Here is a 23,109-nt window from a genome sequence, read left to right as displayed (position 1 = left end):
GTTGGCCGTGGCCAAGACTTATCTTCTAATGGAAACAATGGAATCGTTATCCTGATTAAGGTTTGATAACCAACAATCCTTTGGGATATCTCTTGAAACAAAACTCGACAAATATGTTCCTTGCAGTAAGCCTGCAGTTTATTGGCTCTACACAAATTACAAGAACCAGAGCCGGGGCGATAGTGTAAGTACTGTGTCTATATATAAAAGAGTTTTAACTTACGTGGCGGCGTTCTAATAGGTAGTTTAAGAAATAACTCACTAAAAGTCACTGATAAAAAACAAACTTGACTGTAGCACTTTTCACAAATAAAACAAAACTGTACTAGACTGGGAGGGCACGAATCAGTCCTAGTGGGTAGGTAGGTAAGAGGTATACTATTTGATCTACCGGTCTGCGAACAGACATCAAATAGGGTAGGCTACCAGAGGTTAGGAACAGGTTACCGTTTGATCTACCGGTCTGCGAACAGACATCAAACAGGGTAGGTGTAAAGGTTACCGTTTGATCTACCGGTCTGCTAAGCAGACATCAAACAAAGTTGGTTACCAGAAGGAATTACGGTTACCGTTTGATCTACCGGTCTGCGAACAGACATCAAACAAGGAAGGTGTAAGGGTTTACCGTTTGATCTACCGGTCTGCGAACAGACATCAAACAGGGTGTAACTATTTGATTACCGGTGCGTTTTAGGCCAGCTAAGCAATAAACTTAGAGTCTGTCAAAACACACATCAAATAGGGGTGCGACAGAACTTTAGCCGTCAACTTCCTAAGCTTGCCAGCAGTTTCTGGAGCGAGTCCGGGCTGAAGCGAAACTTGCGGAAGTAGATTGCCAAGTTCGGAAGGAGGTAACTTTAGCCGTCAGTTTCCTAAGTAGACCAGCAATTATGGGAGAACCCTGGCTGAACCGTCTTGCTTTCAGAAACAGATTGCCAAGTTACCGTGAGGATTAGGTAGGGTAGTACTTTGACCGTCAGTTTCCTAAGCCGACCAGCAATTATGGGAGAACCCTGGCTGAGCCATCGAGCTTTCAGAAACAGATTGCCAAGTACTGGGTAAACCAAGGTAGTGAGGTAGGTAACCAAGAGATTGAGTAGGCAGGCCTCCGTAGAGGCAGAGAGGTTGGAAGGCAGAGGGATGGACAACTAGAGACTTTTTCGTGATAAGTTCCTGAACTGAGACGTACCTAACGAATTGCGTACTCCTCGTAGTCTGCACGTCTCTGAGGGGTTCAGGAGAGGGACGTTGTCCGACGAGAGAGCCCAAAACATGCGTTTTTAATGGCCTCGGTCGGTGGTGCAATCGGCACCAATTTACGGTCTGTGTGCAAAATAGTAACGTGAGCAAACGTTGCACTAGGACCGTAAGGTCAGAGGTTGAGCATGTGTGGATATCTTAAAAGTACCTAGGGCGGAGCCCGAGGGGGACCAGTATCCTGAAAAGAAAGATTATTGGCTTTGCACACGATTTCGGGTGCAGATGACCTCGGAAAGGTTCCACTCTGAGGGGTGGAGCTACTAGCTATTGGAACGAGCCATGCCATTAACATCTAGATTGGCTAGAACAAGGTGCCTTGGGCGGAGCCAGGCAAAAGATAAGATTTTGTGTGTGCGCATGCGTGTGCGTGTGATGTGTAGTCCTTGAGTTTAGGTGTGTGAGCCCCTTTCTCTGGAAGAATGATATTACATCGAGATATTACAGAGAATTGTACAAATAGTATCTTAAACTATAAACATATACTAAACATAAAAGATTTCAAGTAATAAACTTGAAAGGTTTTATACATAATGAACTCAAGACCCTTCGACAGTTTATCTTACTTGTTTTCGACCAAAGACATACATATATATTTAATGTTTCGAAGAACGAAAAAGAATCTTCTTTCAGAAGCATAAATGACATTTTAAAAAGATACACAAACTATATGGGTTTTCTTAACAGTATTCTACCACTAATAATAATAATAATAATAATCTAACTTGTTAAAAGACTACATAAATATAGAAAAAAAACCAAGCTTCTGTATCGAACCAGAAGGGAAGAATGTTTATCTTAACTGCTGTTGACCTACAGGTCAGAAAGGGGGGAACTCGGTGGCGAGACGTGAAAGCAGACAGGATGTCTGGTTTCCAGCTAGGAAAAAAAGAACACTCAACACGAATTTGTATTTTAAAAGAAGTAAATGGAATACGAATCTGTTGCAGGTTTAAAAATAAAAAAAAGAATATTTACTCGCAAAAAAATAGTTTGCGAATTTGCGGCCCACTACAATACATTTCAGACACGAACAAAACTTTCTTGCGGCGCTTTTACCAACAATGCAAACTAGATTAAGTACCGCCCAGAATCCTACATAGGTCTTGCAAACTAAAGATATTACATAGGTTTTGCACGGTAAAGAAACTGATATTTTAATCTCGTACGTGGTTAGAATAACAGAAGTTTATGACTGATCTTTCTTACGAAGATTTATTGGATTAATTTTATTGCTATTAACTATTATTGTGTACATTGAAAACACTAATCATAATTGTACTATTTTTGTAAAAATATGTTGTACTAATAACACTTTTAGTTTTTATTTTGCAGAAGAAATAAAAACCACAACCCTCGACATCATTTTATAATCCAGAGACATGGTTTGCCAGTCTCGACAAATTATTAGATAAAGTGAATGAAAACAATGTGAAGAGGGAAAAGAGAGGTAAAAAAGAGGTGCAGGAGGGCGCAGTGGTAGAGAAGAAAAAACAAGTATGTAGGATGACGAAGGCTGTGGAAAAGAAGAATCGCAGATAACACCAGTAGTACTTAAACGCACAAAGCTAGTAGTAGAAGTACCAATGGATCAACGAAGAGAACAGGAAGTCCAACCGGTGCAAGAAGGTGGGCAGTAGATGTTGATGCACCAATAGGAATGTTGGAGGAGAGGGCTAATGTTGATGAACTTGACATATTTTTAAATGATGGGGAGGATTGGGTTATAGTGAAGGCGTGGGAAAAATTGGAGAGACTAAAAAAATAAAAAAATTAAAAGAAAAATTGTAAAATAGAAAACTGTATATTTTATACATAAATCCTCCTTATTTGTGTGCTGGGGGAAAAAGATTTTTCTTTTTAATTTCTACCCTTCTTAACAGTGTTTAGGTATTCATAAATGTGTAACTTTGTATTTTCTGGTAAGACTAAACTCATATCAAAATACTCTCATTAAATATTGTGATGAAAATTCATTCTATGCACGACACAAAGTCTTTTCTTTCATATAGTGCAAAGTGTAGAGTCTTACATGAAATTATGGCAAGTATTTTTTTGATGATTGGATGGATGGATTTTGATCGTCTCTTTTCAGCGGCGAGAGTACACGTGACGTGCTCCTACAGGCTACTGATGGATCCGAATCACATATTGCTTCAAATAACATCTAAAACAACGTTTTCGAATGTTAATTCATTTTTCTTCTCTTGTACTAGTAAACAGATCAGAGTCTTCATCTAATGATATGAATTCTACTTAATGCTGATTGTTTACTATAGTTAGTACTGGTGATGTGAATAATTAGTTTCAAATATGGTATACTTAAAGGAAAAATGAAATGAAATGAAATCTTTGAGTTTTACGTCCTACAGTTGTACCGATCCTCTTACAGTTAGGATTTCTCATACCAGATCAGTTTTAAAAAGTTCACTTTTGAGATGAATGAAATGATAGGATGAAAAAAGTGAGAGAAGGAAACGGGAGAACTCCAAGAAAAAATCCACGAGCAGGATGTTCTCCACTGCAATTATAATACATTAGATCCAAAACTTTTGTCATGAAATTGAAATAATTGGCCAGGCTAGAATCTAACCCGGGGTCCTATGCACCTAAGGTGAACTATATTTAAACAACTTGTTTCAAATATGTATTGGTGGAAAAAGGAAGGAAGAAACGTAGGGTATAAGTTGTATGTTAAGTCTCATTCTAACATTTAATTGATGAAAACCTAGATTGGAACTTTGAACTTTGGAACACTTGCAGGAAAGGTGAAAATGGTCTTATTTATTTAACATACTAGATATCTATTTAAGGTAACATTCGCGTGGTAGGACTGAGGAAAACTTCAGTTAAGATAGTCAATGGTAGTGCTGGTGGTGTATGGAGTTGAGTTGAATTTGAGTTTAACACTTCGCTCAGCAGTGAGGCTACACGAGACGTGACTCTACATGCTAATATTGCATACGAATCACAAGAACTCCTGCCGGAATCAAACCCTCTTATTTGACTTGTGTGATCGTATGAAGAAGTCGCTGTTAACTTACTAGTTCTCTCGCGTATTATTTACAATAATACTCCCTGTTAAAAATGGAAAGAGGGATTAGAGACTGTTTCGTACGAATGAAAATTACACGTCATAGGTGTGTAGGCTAACCGCTTAGCCACGGAAGAGCTATGATGGTGTTTGGAATTATCCTGAATGTGAGATCAATGCTCAACCACTTAACCCACATTGCTCTTTCAGTTTAACGTGCTATGATTATATCCTTTGAGCTAAGAGAGACAGTTGTTGGTGACAAATGAATGCCATTCAAAACAAGATGCATAAGAGGCTGGAACTTTACCACTGAGCCATTGCAGTCTGCAAAAAATGTCCTTATCTTTACAACAATTTGATAGTTTACATCATTTATTACTTTCTCTACATTTTGGTCTTGAGTTTCAATATTAGTTGAATGAATATATGACTATGGTATAAAATAGTTACATGAATACATGTATATTGCTCAAGAACTTTTGAATGATTTTGTTTATTCAATTACAATTTTAAGAATGACTTCTTTATACGTTCACACACATTTAACATCGAAGTTCTTTCAGAACTAAAATAATTAAAATTAAGAGAAATAAGGTGAGGTTCCTACGGAATTTTAATGTTACATATTACGAAAAAAGAATACAAATAGGAAACGAATTCCTCTAAACAATCCTGGCTTATGGCTAACCTGCTGATAGATTTGTCAACAAACTTTTGAAAACTAAAACAATTAGGATCAATTCCAAATTTTGTCTATCTTTTCTGTTTTGAACACTAAATAATAAGTGATAAGTAAGTACTACACAAGTTAGAGTTGACATACATTGTACATCATATAATTAAAGCTATTGAATACCAACAAGATGAATGGTCTCAAGAACCTGAACTCAAATCTTTGTTTCTAGAGGGTATGAAAAACTCCTCTTAAGACAAGTGGATGAATGAAATGAGATGAAGGAAGACATTAGTGTGGGAGATCGAACTAGAAACCATCGCATCAGAGATGTGTAACCTAATACATATACATATAAAGGTATTTGAGTAAGTACTTGTTTTTTGAAAGTACAGCATATATGTTCCAGAAAAGAAAAGAAAACAGGTAAATAGGATATTTACTACACCTTATCCGTTAAAATAAACTGCAATTTCATGAAACAATTATTTAGACGTGAGAAGGAGGGGGTGATGTTGGAAACCTTATAATTTGCGCAGTTTGCTAAAATTGATAGGAATTAGTTGTTCTTTCCTTTCAGTTTTAACATCTAGGGATATGTTAGGTATGAAGGTCACAGTACCTATCTATCGATAAAAAAAAGTGTACTGTGCTGTGAACAATATTATTATTCGGAGATATATCGAGTGTACATGAGAATTTGCATTGTTTGCAGCAAAGGCAAAATAGTTGGTTTGTGCACCAAGTGCAAGATGAATCCGGAAACACAAGCACTAAACGCACGAACATACAGTATGCAATGCCAACAAACATTGTCGTGGTCCTTAACCCTTAACGAGTTTTTTGTTACCATCTGATCTGACCTATAGCATTTGAAAAGAATTATTTTCAGGTATTGTTCGTTGTGGTTATCTGTGTACATACTTTCCGCGATAGTAAAGCAGATAATGCCTCCTGGTGACAACTTTGCTTAATTTTACCTGAGAAGTAGTCTGTGAATATGTTATTTTGTAAGCAATTCCAGAAGCAGGGAATGAACCGTTTAGGGTTAAATGTAAGATTGCCTAAGTAGAAAAAATAATAAAAGGGTGACCTGAGGATGGCCAAAAGTAATAAAATAATGAATAGGTGCAGCTTAGGATGTTCAAAGTGGGGAAATGACGAATGGAAAGACCTAAGTATAGAAGAATCTAGTAGATAAGAATTAGAAGGGTAATGTTAAAAGCCTCTCCTCTGACTTTTTAAAAATGTTTTATATTACTATATGTGAGATACTCTTTATTAAAACGAGAACAAATGAAAATATAATATTACTGGTTCAGCATATATCGGAAATTCAAACTGTGACCGCATATACATTGAAAAATAATTAATTGGATACGGAGAACAGTTTTTTCAATTGTGTGAAACCAATAATGTTAGTATTCTAATTAGATGTATCGTAGATCTTAGAAAAGTAGTCTTAAACTGAACATAAGAATACAAGTACAGTTCATAATCATAAAAGATTGTAGTGGTAATACAAAATAAAAACGGAGTTTCACTGTCAATTGTTTTTCATTTACCTTGCCATACTTGTTCAAACCTTTTTTAAGTGGACGTTCCAAATAAATCAATAAAAGGACCGGTGAAAATTCTACAATGAGGTCACTAAAAGCTATGTAAATAACACAGTTAAGAAAGGATACATCGATGTGTGACTGTATAGATTACACACAATACTCATCTCTCTACGTACTGATTTACTTATATACATAAAAAGACAATATTTTCAAAAATTGTTTCAATAGAGGAATCTTCTACTTCTTTTTGTGGGTGCTGGAGATTAGAAGTCAAAATGTCTAATGAAGATATTGGTGAAAATGTATGCACATGTTACAGCAATAATATTCACATAACCATTCAATGTCTAATAAATACGTTCCAAACGTGGCAGGCTAAAAGTAGAAGCTTGCTTCTTTGCAATGGGTGCACAAGAGTACACAATAAACCATAACTGCATTCTGTTAGATAAAAAATATATATTGAAGACAAATGTGATAAGCATTATTACAAATATGGACATACAAGATGAAATTCTGCCTCTGTTGCAGAAGATGCATGATCGTACTTTTAATAAATTAGAACAAATTTCCATAGTTATGAAGAACCCATTCATAATTATGCATTTGTTAAACAAGTGATTTAAGCAAAAAGATTTTAAGAAGCTCTTAATTCAGAATAGAAACCAATGTAATTAAAACTATGAACTGTATTCATGATTGAAAAAATCCAACAATTGATAGAACTGTGTTTCTTTGGATGATAGTTGTAGTGTTTTGTGTTTGTATGTGTGTATTACACATACAAAGTGTAAAAAGGATTAGTATGACTTGTTTTTTTGTGAACGTAAAAACTGATAACAATTGAATCTTACTGTGGTAATTGGCTAAGAAAGTTTAAAATAGTTACTGTGCAGTGTAGTGCAGTGCAATAATACTAAAACATTCTTTTGATAATGAGAAGGGGGAGGAGTAAATGTTGCAGAAGAAGAACTGATTAATGCTATTACAAAGTTTAAACTCTGTACAAACCAATTTAAAATATACTCCTTTGGTACAACTTTTATTATTATAACAAATAAGTGTTTATAAATCTTCAAGGGATGTCGGTGGCTCTTAAAAAGTTGTCAAATGTATACTGGAAACTTCTAAATAATTCTATGTAAAATTTTCAAGAAAGTAAAAATATCCATCAAAATTTTAAATAGTTCAAAGTAATAGAGAACAAATTTCAAGAAAATAGACAGCACTCATCAAATATCAAACTTAGAGGGAAAAAACGTGTACCATAAATTTAAGAGTATAAAATAAAGTTATATGTGATAAGTTCCACCTTGTAAAATACCAATTATACCTTTTATTTAGGAAAAGTTTGTGTTAAATAAAAATCAAGAAATGAATTTTCTGTATATATTTATTTCGATATAAAAACATAATATATATAAGAAAACATACAAAAAGAATTATATATATATATACAAGTATACAAACATAATAATACACATAACTATAGCAAAATAATATATACAAGTATACACACTTAATAATGAAATTATAGAAAAATAATATGCATATTCACAGAAAAAAGGAAACAAAACGTGCAAATCATAATACTATATACAGAAAAATTACACATTACAACTTTGACTTCGGTCTTTCTCGAGCAGTAAATTTACCAGATCTTCAATATATTCAGGATTTCTTAATAACTGTTCATATTGTTCATCAAACGAGGGTTTATTTATTTCACTATTAAAGTGTGATTTCACATAGACATCATACACTTCATTTCTAACATTTTTATTTGTCATAATACACCAGGCTTCCGGCTCAAGTGTTAATGTGTTCATAAAAAGACACCTGTGCCCGAATTGATTAAAATAATTTAAGCTACACCCTTGGCACAGTAAAACACTCTGCTTTCCAGTTTAAAACAATTTTTAACACAGTTTTCATCTCTAAAGTCACGCTTACACTTGCACATGATTTTTTTTCCTTTGGACTGCACAGACAAATCCAATGGATACTTTTGGGGTGATACTGGAAAAAGCAATGGTGATTCACCTGATGAGCTATCTTGAGAAACACACGCTTCTGGAGAGATTGGTTTAATCTCATCCAAATTGTCAAATGTTGGGAGAGTACTGGTGAGGTACTGGCCGTGGTACTGGTGAGGATGTTCTTGATCTAACAGGTGAAGTAGGAATCAATATTGGCTCCTCTCTCAAATCTATAATTACTGCGTCTATAATAATATCTGGAGAAGCCGACGAAAAATAACGTGTATCCTCCTGTATAAACAAGTACGGAAATTCTCTTAAAGGTTTAAACTTTTTCTTAGGAGATTCGACAAAATCAAACGAAGAATCCCAGTCTACCTCCTCAATTTCTCGTTGTGCCTGACTGTCAAACGACTCAATGATGATACAGTGCCAGCCTTCTCTTCATACCCCATATATAAGGAAAACTTTACCAACGATGTCATATCACGTGGTACTTTAAAACATTTTTCAAACACTCCTCCTACAACAATTAAAAAATTTTCACATGTACTTTCCTAATTCTCTATACAATTTTCATAGCTATAGGGGTGGAGAAAACATGTACTTACATTTCGTTTATGTTCTCATATACCATTCACCTGATCAAAACATTCTTTTAAAACATCATTAATGTTATTTACATTGTGCTACGGTCATTCACATCTTAGAGCAATATTCCCTCAAAAATGTTATTCATATCGCGTACCAATCAATCACTTGTCATCTACGTACAAAGAAAAGATTTACATGGTCCGTGTGCAAATAAATAGTTTACATGTTTTTAAAATAAAATCTATTTTATTCATGTGGTCATTTACATCTTCTATTACAACAACATTCCACCATTATTGTTATTCGCGTAAACAAAACATCTACTAAGCAATCACATACCATCTACGTAAAATAAAATGATTACAACTAACATTCTATTATCAATACCCTTCATACTACCAAACTTCCTTTGTATTCGCATACGGTATCACATCACGTTCATCCATCACTGTGACAATCTTCTTTTGCATACGCGTTCAGTGTCGCCTCTTGTTTAAAAGGATCATCCGTTATTATGGTAATATTCTTTTGTATTCACGATCAATACCACCTCATGTTTCAACAGGGTCATCAGTTCTTTTGTATTCGTGTTCAGTGACGTGTCAAGTTTCACCATTCGTGGTGCAAAATTTCTTTTGTATTTTCCGCTGATAATGTGTCATGTCCACCTATTACGCCATCAAACTTCTTTTTATTACCTGTCGGTATTCTGTGCTGATTATCTACCGCAAGCTCCAAACTTTCTTTTGTATTCTACGCCGGCATTATGTGATGTTCATTTCCCACACCATCAATTGTTTTTATTACTCTGTTGGTATTCTGTAATGTTTATCTAACGCATGTTCACCCACCGCGGCACCAAACTTGTTTTTATTATCTTGTCGGCATTCTGTGATGTCTACCCGGTGCGGCGTCGGTCTTTTGTATTAGTGTTCATGTTTTAACACGTACCTGTAAGGTTATTACCCGACAACGCCATCTTTCACTCCCACCCAACGGGTTCCCAAAAAGCGCGGGAAAAGTTCAGTTCGTCTCTTGAGTTCGACAGCGAAAGACGTACGTAAACCATGCTCTGTATATGTACCAGTATCATGAGCTTCCACAAGTTTTTAACAACGACTATGCTATGCATACAATCACTCAAATTAAAAAATAAAAATATGTCCCGCATGAATAAAGTTTATTCTCTCCCATTTATAACAACGAGTAATATGAAAAGACAAATAATTAATTTGATCATAACACTAGTCAACAAATTTTAACTTTTTTTCTGCCACATGAGAGAAAACAACTGATCTTAAAGGAACTATATGTAAGCAAGGTTTATACTCCATTGGATTTGTAATGAAACATACTTTACAATGATGTGTACACCATGTCCGCCATTTTTATAAGAGGGAAATTCCCTAAAAAAAGTAGATTTTTTGTCTCATGTCACTGTTCATATAGGGATACAGAAGCGGGAATTGCGCCAGAATATAGATTTATATCAATTCAATAAATCAATAGCTCACTAGTAAACAAGGTTTTTGCCACATGAAAGAAAACATCTGATCCTAAAGGAACTTTGGTCGCTGAATTCGAAAGTACAATCCGTTTTTCTCCATCACCCGTTTTTTGCGTGACAAGGGGAGGGGGTTGAGAAATTCCCTCAAAATATACCTTTTTTCCAAATTTTCGTACCACTGGCCCTTGAAATATAAATACAAAAATGACACCATATAAACCTTTGATTTATACTTAAGAAACCTCGCATGTTTCAGAACAATCGCATTATTATTTCTGGAGAAATAAGTATAGCTGCATGTATGTTGTTTGTACTACTTATTTGAAGACGTGATGTTGCGTTCTTTGCACCAAAAGAAGAAAAACACAATTTCATTTACCCATCCAGGCACAAATACGAAAAATGAGTATACGACATGGAGTAAGAGGTCTGTGCTTTTCTACCACCTGACATGTGTTTGCATTGATACAGCTGTACAAGAACACGTGTTTAGCTGATGCAATAAAGCTGCGCAAAATCGGACTCTACTGATAAATTGTCAGGTCCATGGCAAATAGATAAGGAAGTGTTGTATAACTGCATGCATATTGTACGTTTAGTTTTAATTTGGATTTACCTGTGACAAGTGGTCGTAAGTGCGTGTGCGTGTTTGTTTTCTTTCTCCGCTATGAAGAGATCGCGGCGTGCGTGTATAAACTCACCGAACACTTTCTGTTACGTGTGTGGAAAATATACTGTGAAAGGTCAGCGCCGTGCATTAACAGAAACGTTAAAATAAGCTTATTATAGCTATTTTAGGTGTCATGTGGGTGATCAAGACAAAGTGTGGGCTCCCCATGTGTGCTGTGCAACATGCTATTCTACTCTTATTAAGTGGAAAAGTGGCGATAAAACTCGAGCTATGCCTTTTGCGGTGCCAATGGTCTGGCGAGAACCAACCAGTCATGCTGAAGACTGTTATTTCTGTCTAACAAAAATTTGGGGTCATTTTAAACGAACAAAATCTAATATTGAGTACCCAAATGTTCCAACCGCTCTAAAACCCATGGACCACATGGACCTCAACTCCCAATCCCTGATCCATAAGCACAGTCAGAAGAATCTTCTCTAGCAGAAGAGCAAGTAGATGAGTTGCCCGAACCATCAACTTCCTTTGATCCAAACTATAGCCCAACCAAAAACACACCTCTTCTTGTTAACCAGTCCAGACTCAATGACTTAGTGAGGGATTTAAATCTGAGTAAGCAACAAGCTGAGTTGCTGGGATCGAGACTTCAAGAATGGAATTTACTGGCTCCTACCACCAGAATTTCAATTTTCAGAAACCGACATGAACAATTTTCAGGTTACTATATAATGCAAAATTCCCTCTGTGCATGTACAAATATAGATGGTTTAATGGATGCACTAGGTTTCCAACACATCCCTGAAGAATGGAGGTTGTTTATCGACTCCTCTAAAACAAGCCTTAAGGCTGTTTTGCTACATAATGGGAACACTAAGCCATCAATTCCAATGGCATATTCCGTAGAGATGAAGGAAACTTATGAAAGTTTGTCTGTGTTGTTAGCTGCGATACATTATAACAAGTACTGTTGGCAAATTTGTGGTGATTTAAAGGTCATTGCTATATTACTGGGGCTTCAGGGAGGATTTACAAAATACTGTTGTTTTCTTTGCTTGTGGGACAGTAGGGCAACTGAATCACACTACATTCAAAAAGAATGGTCCCCAAGAGAAACATATATGCCAGGGAAACACAATGTTAAGTATTCTCCCTTAGTTATTTCAGAAAAAATTCTGCTGCCGCCTTTACATATAAAATTAGGCTTAATGAAAAACTTTGTTAAGGCCATGGACAAGTATGGAGAAGGTTTTGCGTACCTTAGAAGTCAGTTTCCAAAACTTAGTGACGCGAAAGTAAAAGAGGGGATATTCGTCGGGCCCCAAATTCGGAAACTATTAAAGGACAACATCTTTGAGACAAAGTTAAATAATGATGAACTATCCGCCTGGAGAGCTTTCAGTAAAGTGGTGTATGGATTTTTGGGAAATCATAAGGCAGAAAATTACCGTCAATTGGTTCAAGAGCTTTTGGATAGCTATCAAAGGTTAGGATGTAGAATGTCCCTGAAAACTCACTTTCTTCATTCCCACTTGGATTTTTTCCCCGAGAATTTAGAAGCTGTAAGTGACGAACAAGGGGAACGATTCCATCAGGACATTCAAAAAATGGAGCAACGTTATCAAGGTAAATGGGATCCTCATATGATGGGCGACTACTGCTAGTTTTTAGTTAGAGAAAGTGACTGGCACTACAAAAGGAAGAATTAATTATAAGTACAAATGTTTTATTTTCATACTTTGTAAATCAATTGTGTTTGATCCATTGTGAGTTATTTATATTTGTTTTTGTAGGTCAATATTATTTTTTGTTCACTATCTTGAATAACGTTTAAAAGGCGTGGAAACTAAGAATTTTGTTGTATACCTTTGGAGTTAAAGATCAGTTTTTCAATAGGATTAATCTGGCGCAATTCCCGTTTCTGTATCACTATATGAACAGTGACATGAGACCAAAAATCTACTTTTTTAGGGAATTTCCCGAAAAATTCCTCTAGAATTTCCCTCTTATAAAATGGTGTATACATCATTGTATACATCATTGTAAAGTATATTTCATTACAAATCCAATGAAGTATAAACCTTGCTTATATTGTAATTCCCGTGGAAGTTACATGTGATTTTTCCGCACCTATTGTATATGGTAAAATGGACAGTACAAATAGCTTATATTTATAGAAATGTATTTATTTCTCAATGAAGAATGATGCGACTCAGATGAAACTTACAGGGTTTACTAAGTATAAATCAAGCTAACCTAGAATATAATTTGTATGTTTATATGCCTAAGGGTACCCGAGCTAGAGGTACAAAACTGAAGAAAAAGGGAAATTTTGGGAGAAATTTCCCGAAAATCCCTTTGTCACGGGAAAATTGTGCGTGATAGAGCAAAACGGATTGCAGATTCGAATTCAACGGCCAAAGTTCCTTAAAGATCAGGATTCTTCTTTCATGTGGCAAAAACCTTGTTGACTAGTGTAATCAGCGATTGTTCAACGCGTAATTACGAGAAAATAAATAACTAAGAAACGTTCTCTGTAGATTAATTTGATCAATTTTTAGTATTTTCGGAATATAATTCCTTTGAGTTTCCTATAGAAACGATCCCCATATACAAATCGCGTGATACAGATCATTCAACCTTTCTAGGAACCTTCCTAACGGTCAACCTTCCAAGAACCAGTCTGACCATCTAACGGTCTGGCAATAAATCTTTAACCTCCTAATGACCTGTCCTACCACACCTGACAAGAAAATATACAGAGTACCAGTTTAATCAGACCCCCTGCGGTTCTATTCAAGTGTACAAGACGCTTCAATACTACTATTTAACATTCACATTAAATGCTCTACTTTCATGTAATTTCATATATTATCATGCCATTTCCACAAATGGCAACTTTTCATTCATGGAACAGCTTTAATTTACAATAGAACTGTTCACCTATAGTAGAAAGCTCAATGCTTAAATTTGAAGTAGAGAATGTAAGAGCATCGTGGACCACAGAAGATCGGTTATTAAATACATTTGGCAAGTGGTTCGCAGATTAGACACATATATTTAAAGATTTAAAAGGTACAGTTCTTCTATTAAACTGAAGTTAAAATGTATTTTTAAATAGTACGACTTATGAATGTGAGTCTAAATGCAGTTTTCTTCTTTGCTGCCAGTTTCTGCTTAAATCTTGATTGTATTGTGGAATTTCCCTGTTGGTTGTGTTATTCTTGTTTTCCAGATAACTGACTCTGAGTTGACGGAAGTTCTATGTCACAAATCAATACGTGGTACCCCGAACATCAATGCTATGATACATTTCTCCCATAGGATTTCTTGTCTGATTGCAACGGAAATTGTAGAACTTGGTGTTTTGCAGGTACGTGAAATAAGTCACTATTTATGAGTTACCATTTACAAGAACTTTAGGACTAAGCAAACAGGAATTCTGCAAAATTTTCACAAATTCTGGCTTTCTGTTCTTTGAATTAGCGCAAAACATACGAAAAAAAGATCAACAATTGAAGAATTAATATGTTTCTTATGCAGTTTCTTCAAATTCCTTTTGGTATACTTTGCGCTTATTCAAAGAAGAGAAAATCAGAATTTGCGAAATTTTGCAGAATCCCTGTTTGCTTATGGATTTTCATTAATCGTTCCAGTAAAACTTTTATAACTTAAAATTTTTATTTTTTTATTTTTTAATTCTTTTATCTTTTTAAAACAGTACATATAAATATATTAACTAGTAGAGGTTCATACGCTAATGTTAAAAAAGTTTAAAAAGCCAGAGATTTTTTCCGCGTAGGCAGGCGAACATAAATCTTGCCTGGAAGTTTCAAGTTCCGGTTATGTATTATCGTGTCCTTATTTCCTTTCATAGTTGTAGAGTAGGTGGCACACGAGATAAGCTTTAGTTTTAAAAAAATGCTGCTATGAAATAGAGTTGTATATGATATCTAGTGTTAGTATGCACTCCACATCAGTCATTTCCTACTGGACAATGTATGACGTAGGAAATGAACCCTAGCCACCCCGGCCCGTAGCTAGAAGGGGCTAGGAGGCTGAGCTCCCCTGCGACTGTCTTCAGCAACCTGAAATTTTCAGCTGCTTGTTGAAATGTAGCCCCTATGTATGAGGAGTGAACTCATATCAGAGCCTGGGGCTGCGGTGGCTGAGTCGTAGAGCGTTCACCTCTGATGCTTGGGGTCCCTGGTTCCAACCCTCCTCTCGCCAAGTGAATCTTGTGGTGGACAAACAGCGTATGCGTGGGTTTTCTCAGGGTTCTCCCGTTTCCTCCCACTTTCTTCATTCCACCATTTTATTCATCTCTCATTATCACCGTCTCCTTTAGCGTAACCGGCATAAACGTGGGACGTAAAACTCAAAAAATTAATTTTATATCAGGGCCCCTTTCGTAAAAAGGATCTCGTCCTCCTCCTCTGTCTTACAAGGGAAGAGAGGGAGATTATATATCGAAGTGGAAGATGGCTTATACACCAATCGAAAGCACTAATGACGCCTATTACGAAATTGTAATAAAAATTTTCCGAATGCATATACTATGCGAGTTATATGAATATACAGGGTGTCCAGAAAATTCGTTTCCATCCTTAGAAATCGCAAACAGTGAACCAGATGCCAAAACAGGAAAACACGTGTTTGATAATTTTAAAAGTACAACGTATTAAAGCAAAAAGTATTGTCCCATGGCCACCGCAAGGTCCCAGGAGAAGTCCAACTCAAAAATTGCGAATGGTGAGGGGGGTCAAGTAGCATATCGTTGGAAACCTGTTGGGAAACGAAACGAAAGAAGACGGAACAAGTATCGGCTCTCTAGAATTATCCTGTGCAAAATGGCTACCGGTCAAAATGTCAGCCAAAACGCCATTGTAAAGTCTATGGGCACCTTTAAAAAAAAACTGAAACGGTGAGACAGACGTCAAAACAGGAAAACACATATGTAATCATTTCAAAAGTTCAATGATTGAAAGTAAAAATATTTGTCCCAGAATCTTCCATAGGGTGCCAGACAGGATCCTACTCAAAATTTTCAAATGGCAAGGGGCTCAAGAAGGATATCGTTTGAAAGTTGTTGTTAAATGAAGGTAGATGGAATAAGTGTGGGCGCTCTACGATAACATTTTGGATTTTAGTTCTTCTTCCTGTAGTCGGGTTTTAGTTTGTTTTCACTTCAATTCTTATTCAACGGAAAAAAGGAAACGCCCATACTGTGAGATTCTGCTTTTTGAGCCCAGTAATATCTAAATAAATAAATAAATAAATAAAAGAAAATCAAGAAATAAAGAAGAGAAAAGAAATAACATTTGACTTATTTGAGTATAGAACTGACTATTAACATATAATGTACAATAGTGGTACTTACGCTCGTTTTCTGGATTATTAAATATAAAATGATTCAAACATAAAAAATTCTTGCACCAGGAACAGGAAATACATACAATCATGTCACAATGACAACAAGTACCGATTGCTCAATGGGAAGCCAATGTACTTGGAGAATCGAAATGAGGATGTACATTGTGACCGGCCACCATTTTGCACAAGATAGTTTTAGAGAGTCAAAACTTGTTCCGTCCTCTTTCATTTCCCAACAAGTTTCCAACGATATGTTACTTGACCTTCCTTGCAATTTGAAAATTTTGAGTAGGACACCATCTGGGACCCTGTGGAGGACCCTGGGACAAATATTTTTACTTTCAATCACTGTTCTTTTGAAATGATAACACACCTGTTTTCCTGTTTTGACATCTGTCTCACCATTTCGTTATTATTATTATTATTATTATTATTATTATTATTATTATTATTATTATTATTATTATTATTATTATTATTATTATTATTATTATTATTGTCTTTTTTTAGGTTGCCATAGACTTTACAATGACGTTTTTGCTGACCCTTTGATTTTGCGCAGGATAATTCTAGAAAGCTGAGACTTGTTCCGTCTTCTTCGTTTCGTTTCCCAACAGGTTTCCAACGATATGCTTCTAGATCTCCTTACCATTTGCAATTTTTGAGTTGGACCCCATCTGGGACCCTGTGGGTGGCCCTGGGACAACACTTTTGCTTTGATACGTTGTACTTTTAAAATTATCAAACACGTGTTTTCCTATTTTGACATTTGGTTCACCGTTTGCGATTTCTAGGAGTGGAAACGGATTTTCTGGACACCTGTGTATTAATATAACTCGCACATTATATGCATTCGGAAAATTTTATTACAATTTCGTAATATGCGTCATTAGTGCTTTCGATTGGTGTATAAGCCATCTTTCACTTCAATATATAATCTCCCTCTCTTCCCTTATTAGTGCTCTGGCTACAGACGTGGACGTAGGGGCAGAATTTTACAATCATAAAAATGCCTGAGTGAAAAAAACATTCAGGAACGAAGAGAAGGGGGTGAGGTGAGGAAATGGAATAAATAAATGTTGGCAGTGTGCGTGTAGCCATTGACTCTCAAGTAGTACGCCTGCAAAACCGTCAATACGCTATCGATGTTCTTATTTGACTGTCACGACTGTTATTCACTAACGTAAGAAGAGGAGCACCAAGCTGTGACGTCACAAAGCAAGCAGTTGGAAGTGACTGGTATTCACGAAAGACTAAGCACGTTGATTTTGCTGTAACTATTCTTTCGAAAATTCAAAGTACAATTTCTTTCTTCTTTTTCCCCTTACTGTATTGTCTTTCTTCTGTTGCTTTCAAAATACTCTCCTAACTGTTTTTAAAGCCATTAAAGTAAATTCTACAAAATCGTGATAACATCTACTAATTTTTCAGAACTTACGAATACAAATTATAAGGTGTAAACTCTTTTTACTATATTTGCCTATTAATTTCTTTGTAGGATAGAGCAAAACTTATTGCTCGGCTGATCAGAACGGCAGACAAATGTCATCAGTTGCATAGTTTTCAATCGTGTTATAGTATCCTGTCTGGTCTTCAGAGCCCTCCAATTTACCGCCTTCAAGAAACGTGGAATTATGTTAGACGCAAACATTCAAGCAAGTATAAGTAAGTTATATTCGTACATATTGTTCATTTACATAAAAATTGCAGTTGGAAGTATAGATTTATACGTATTTGACTCTTCATTAAGCACGCTCCAATTTTTTTAATCAAAAGATCCAATAAATTTAAATTTAAATCTTTCTTGTAAGCTTTATATTTGGAGAGCTACATATAGTGTAGCCAATCCCAAACTGTCACTTAACTCAGTATGATCTGCTTATTCCGTAAAAAGAAAAAAAATCGATGTAGGGGCCGTTCAAATATTTGTGGCCCCTTATCCAAACACTAATTATAATTAAACAATAATTATTGGCAAAGATCACAATCTTTTGATGGATTGTTTGATTATTCCTAAAATTCTAATTAAGTGAATAACTTAAAAACAATGAAGAATATTACAAAATGTAAAAAGTAAGCCAGATTTTATCCACAAAATGCTTTTTAATGAACTAATAATTGTTTTGAAGATATAGTAGTATATAAATTCGTGTACTAAAAAGCGTGACGTCATAAACTGCGCACCTGAATTTCTAGTGTATAAGAGAAGGTTTGGAAACGGTCAAGAATTTATTTAATAGTATTTTGTAAATATTACGTTGTTTATTTTCTACATTTTTGATATTCTTTCTTGTATCTAAGCTATTCAATAAGATTCAAGAAAGTGAAGATGAGCTTAAGGAAGAGCTTTAAGAGTTATTTTAAGCGAAATTTGAACCCGTTTGTAATTTAAATGAAACTTAAAAGAGAATAAACATCTAGTCAAATCTGTAGGATTAGTAGACAACTGTACACTCTTAGAAATCACTTCCTTAAAAATTAGATCTTACTTTAATGTACCGTAGAATCTCTTCAATCTGGTATTTTGCGGTATGACACATTCTATAATCTGACACCGATCAGGGCCGTTCACGTTCTTTTTTTGTTTTGGGTAATGTTAGCATTTGTTAAACCTTAATGGCCAGGAAGTTAGAACAAATGGTCGTCGGTGGGAGAGATATCGGGGGAATATGGTGGATGAAGATGGGTTTCATACTGCAACTCTCGAAGAGCCTGCGCCGTCTTAACAACATGAGGAAACTTTTCCTGTTGTATATTACTGAATGCTTGCAGACAAGTTTGCGTTTCATTTCGTGCACGTCAATGCTGTAATAATCTGTATTGATGGTTTCATCTCGCCTGAGAAAGACATGACGGATTACTACCATCATAGGCCAACATATCAGCAACACCACATTCTGTGGGTAGAGCTGGATGCTGATTATAATCCAACCATTGTTCTCACCGTTTACTATTGCCAGAACAGAACCTTTCTTCATCTGAAATGCCAATCCGATGCAGGAAATTTTCCGATTTTTCCTTACACTCAGAGAACTTTATACGCTCGGACGGTGATTCTCTTTGGCTAGTGTCAGCTTATGTGGAGCCTGTGAGTCCAACTTTTCAACTTTACAGATTACACTTACAACTTAGCCGCCGAACAACCATGGTATGGTGTATGCCTAGCCTAAATCATCCAAAGTGGCACGAACACTTTTCTGTGTGTCTCCTTCCACAGTGTTCCTAAGCATCTCATCCACACATGATGTTGGTCTGTAGTTGCAGGGTTCATTTTACAACGCTGTGTCACCGGAATGAAATTTCACAAACCAACGGCGAATGGTGCGTTTATTGCCATTTCCTGACTAGCGGCTTGCTATGCAGAATGTGTCACTTTGAATTCGTAAAGATGACCTAGTTCCATTTGTATGTTCTCCATAGTGCACTTTCATACCATCTTGCTCAATAACCCATTGCCTCCCGACTTACTGGGTACTCCGGTCTACTTGCTGGACGTAATACCAAGTTTGTGATATCAGATACGTGACTTTAGTCCATCTCTGTGTTCTGTTGCTCAGTTCCCTTGGTTCCCACCAGACATCCATCAGACGTTTCATTCGCACTAATCTTACACATCCAAAAGTGCCTTTTTTGTCACGTGGAGGTCACGAAACATGGAAATCCGTTGACATCTCAAATTAGATTTTTTCCACGATCACTACTTATTCTCTCTCTCTCATAATCGGCCGAGATAAAAAAAATAATTAAAAAAGTAAGTATAATTAATAATAATAGTAACAATAAATTTAAAAAATGCAATTAAATAATCATTAAAAATTCACTTTTATACAGTGGGCTACCTGCTTGTCCATTATCAGGGCAAAACGGGTGAACCATTTGAATTGAATTTTTGAACAGAGTTAGCACTTGGGCCTAAATGGGTTTTTATTATTTCATTTTGATTGAAATGCATATTCTAAGAGAAAAAGGGATTTAAATTTTCTACGATACGATAATGCCATAAACGTATTCGTGCTGTGCGAAGAACGGAAGCAAAGGTATAAATAAATATGAGATGCGAAGCCGTAGGCAGAGCAAATGTGGGTTCTGGGGGCGAAGTCCCTAGGCGGCCGAAGAAATTCTATAGACACATTGATGATCAACTATCTCAGCTCGTGATAATCAACTCATCAAATCGAAGTTACTCAGAATTCCCTCGAAAATGATACAAAGACTTCCCGGAAAGTATAATTTATACACTGAAAACCTTTTGTTGTTGTCATATCCCAGCTAGAGAAACTTCGCGAATACGCTACACAAGCACCAAACTCAAAACAACGCTGACCGTACTGTAGAATAATCCACTAACCTATACAAATAGGCTTAGCAGACTTAACAATGACGAAGAATGTTGTAACGAATTAAATTTAGAAATCTTCAATGTTTTCTCCAATCCGCCGACAGAACATTTTCTTTTTAATCAATAACGTTAACAACATTAGTTATTGTCATACGCTGACATCACTATTTAATATACCCATTTTATAGGTTATTTCATGTTGATGCATTCTTTGTTTGAGATCCGTGACGCAGAATACATTATCGCTACTTTAAAGATCAAAATGCAAACATACATATAAATATTTATCTGAGGATCGTACTTCTTCAGTTTCAATAAACTATTTCAGCTCCTGACTCTTATAGGAACATCACACAATTCATACATACTCTAGGGATTAAAAATGCTGTTTAGTGCTTCGATCGCAGGTCTAAAGCATAACAAAGCAAATGAAGAACAATTTTATAGCTATGCTTTGAGCAGTAGAAAAATGATCGATCTGGGCCAACCTAGCTCAACATCAATCAATTCAGGAGCCCCTGGGAAAATGACAATCGTACACCGTGAGCCCACGGTCTTTTACGACCTCCATTTTAGGGGTGAATTTAATCCCTTTTATGAGCACTTTTAAGGGGGTGTATTCGTTCTCTTTTATGACCACTTTTAAGGGGTGAACTCGTTCCCTTTTACGAGCCCCCCCTGGGAATTGACCACCGTACAACGTGAGCCCATGGTCTTTTACGACCTCCATTTTAGGGGTGAATTTATTCCCTTTTATGAGCACTTTTTAGGGGGTGTACTCGTTCTCTTTTATGAGCACATTTTAGGGGGTGAACTCGTTCCCTTTTATGAGCATATTTTTCAACCCCTACGAACACATAACAGAAGAGCAGATAACACATAAGACTCGTTCTCTTTTATGAGCACTTTTTCAACATAGCAGACAATGAACATAGCAAAGGGGTACGAACACATAACATAACAAGGGTGTACTCGTTTTCAACCCCTATTTTAACATAGGAGATAACACATAAGATTACGAACACATAGAAGAGAAGATAACACATAAGAGTAGGTAACACACAGCAGATTAGATAACACATAAGAGTACATAACATAACAAGGGTGTACTCGTTCTCTTTTATGAGCATATTTTTCAACCCCTATTTTAACATAGGAGATAACACATAAGATTACGAACACATAGAAGAGAAGATAACACATAACACTACGTAACACACAACAGAACAGATAATACATAAGAATACGTAACACACAAGGGTGTATTCATTCTCTTTTATGAGCATATTTTCCAACCCTTATTTTAACATAGCAGAAATATAGCGAAGATTAAACATAGTCCATTTTAAAGGGTGTACTCATTCTCTTTTAAGATTACTTTTTCAACCCTTAATTGAACATAGCGCATCAGACAGAGACTACGAAACATAACAGGGGTGAACATAACGAACATGAAACATAACAGGGGTGAACTCGTTCCCTTTTCCAACCCCTATTTGAACATAGCGCATCAGACAGAGACTACGAAACATAACAGGAGTGAACTCGTTTTCAAACCCTATTTGAACATGAGACTATCAACACTACGTAACACACAACAACCTCCATTTTAGGGGGTGTATTCATTCCCTTTTATGAGCATATTTTCCAACCCCTATTTTAACATACTGAGACTATGAACACACAGCAGAACAGATAATACATAGCACAGCTAATAAAAGAACATGGCTTATTTTTCAACCCCTATTTTAACATTGCAGAAATTACACTGAGACTATGAACACATAGCAGAGAAGATAATAAACACAACAACCTCCATTTTAGGGGTGTATTCATTCCCTTTTATGATTACTTTTCCAACCCCTATTTTACCATAGCAGAAATTACATAAGATTTTTTTTCAACCCCTATTTTAAGACAATGAATAACATAGCGATTCGATACGCTCTTTGAACCGATTTGGATGAAACTCGGCATATGGGGGTTTTCGACCATGCTGAGTACCAATATCATACTTATTTTTACCTGGGTCCTATAGTTTATGTGGCATACGCCCTTTCTATGACAATTTTAACCGATTTGGATGAAACTCGGTATATAGGGGTTTTCGGACATGCTGATTACAAATATCATACTTATTTTTACCTGGGTCCTATAGTTTAT

The 23,109-nt window shown here is 35.9% G+C and overlaps 1 protein-coding gene across 1 annotated transcript in view; it reads left to right on the top strand.

Annotated features, from left to right (window-relative positions):
• LOC145680738 (uncharacterized) overlaps window positions 1-18,276 on the top strand; it is a 112,538-nt gene extending 94,262 nt beyond the window's left edge. Inside the window, exons 7-8 of the mRNA XM_081751697.1 lie at window positions 14,470-14,607; window positions 18,106-18,276. Coding sequence (XP_081607823.1) covers window positions 14,470-14,607; window positions 18,106-18,276 — 309 coding nt within the window. The remainder of the gene's footprint in view (window positions 1-14,469; window positions 14,608-18,105) is intronic.
• The last annotated feature ends 4,833 nt before the right edge of the window (window positions 18,277-23,109 follow it).

This window comes from Thermobia domestica, chromosome 3, assembly GCF_964235325.1.
Source record: "Thermobia domestica chromosome 3, izTheDome1.hap1.1, whole genome shotgun sequence".
Lineage (NCBI taxonomy): Eukaryota > Metazoa > Arthropoda > Insecta > Zygentoma > Lepismatidae > Thermobia > Thermobia domestica.
This window is presented reverse-complemented; position numbering and strand designations above follow the sequence as displayed.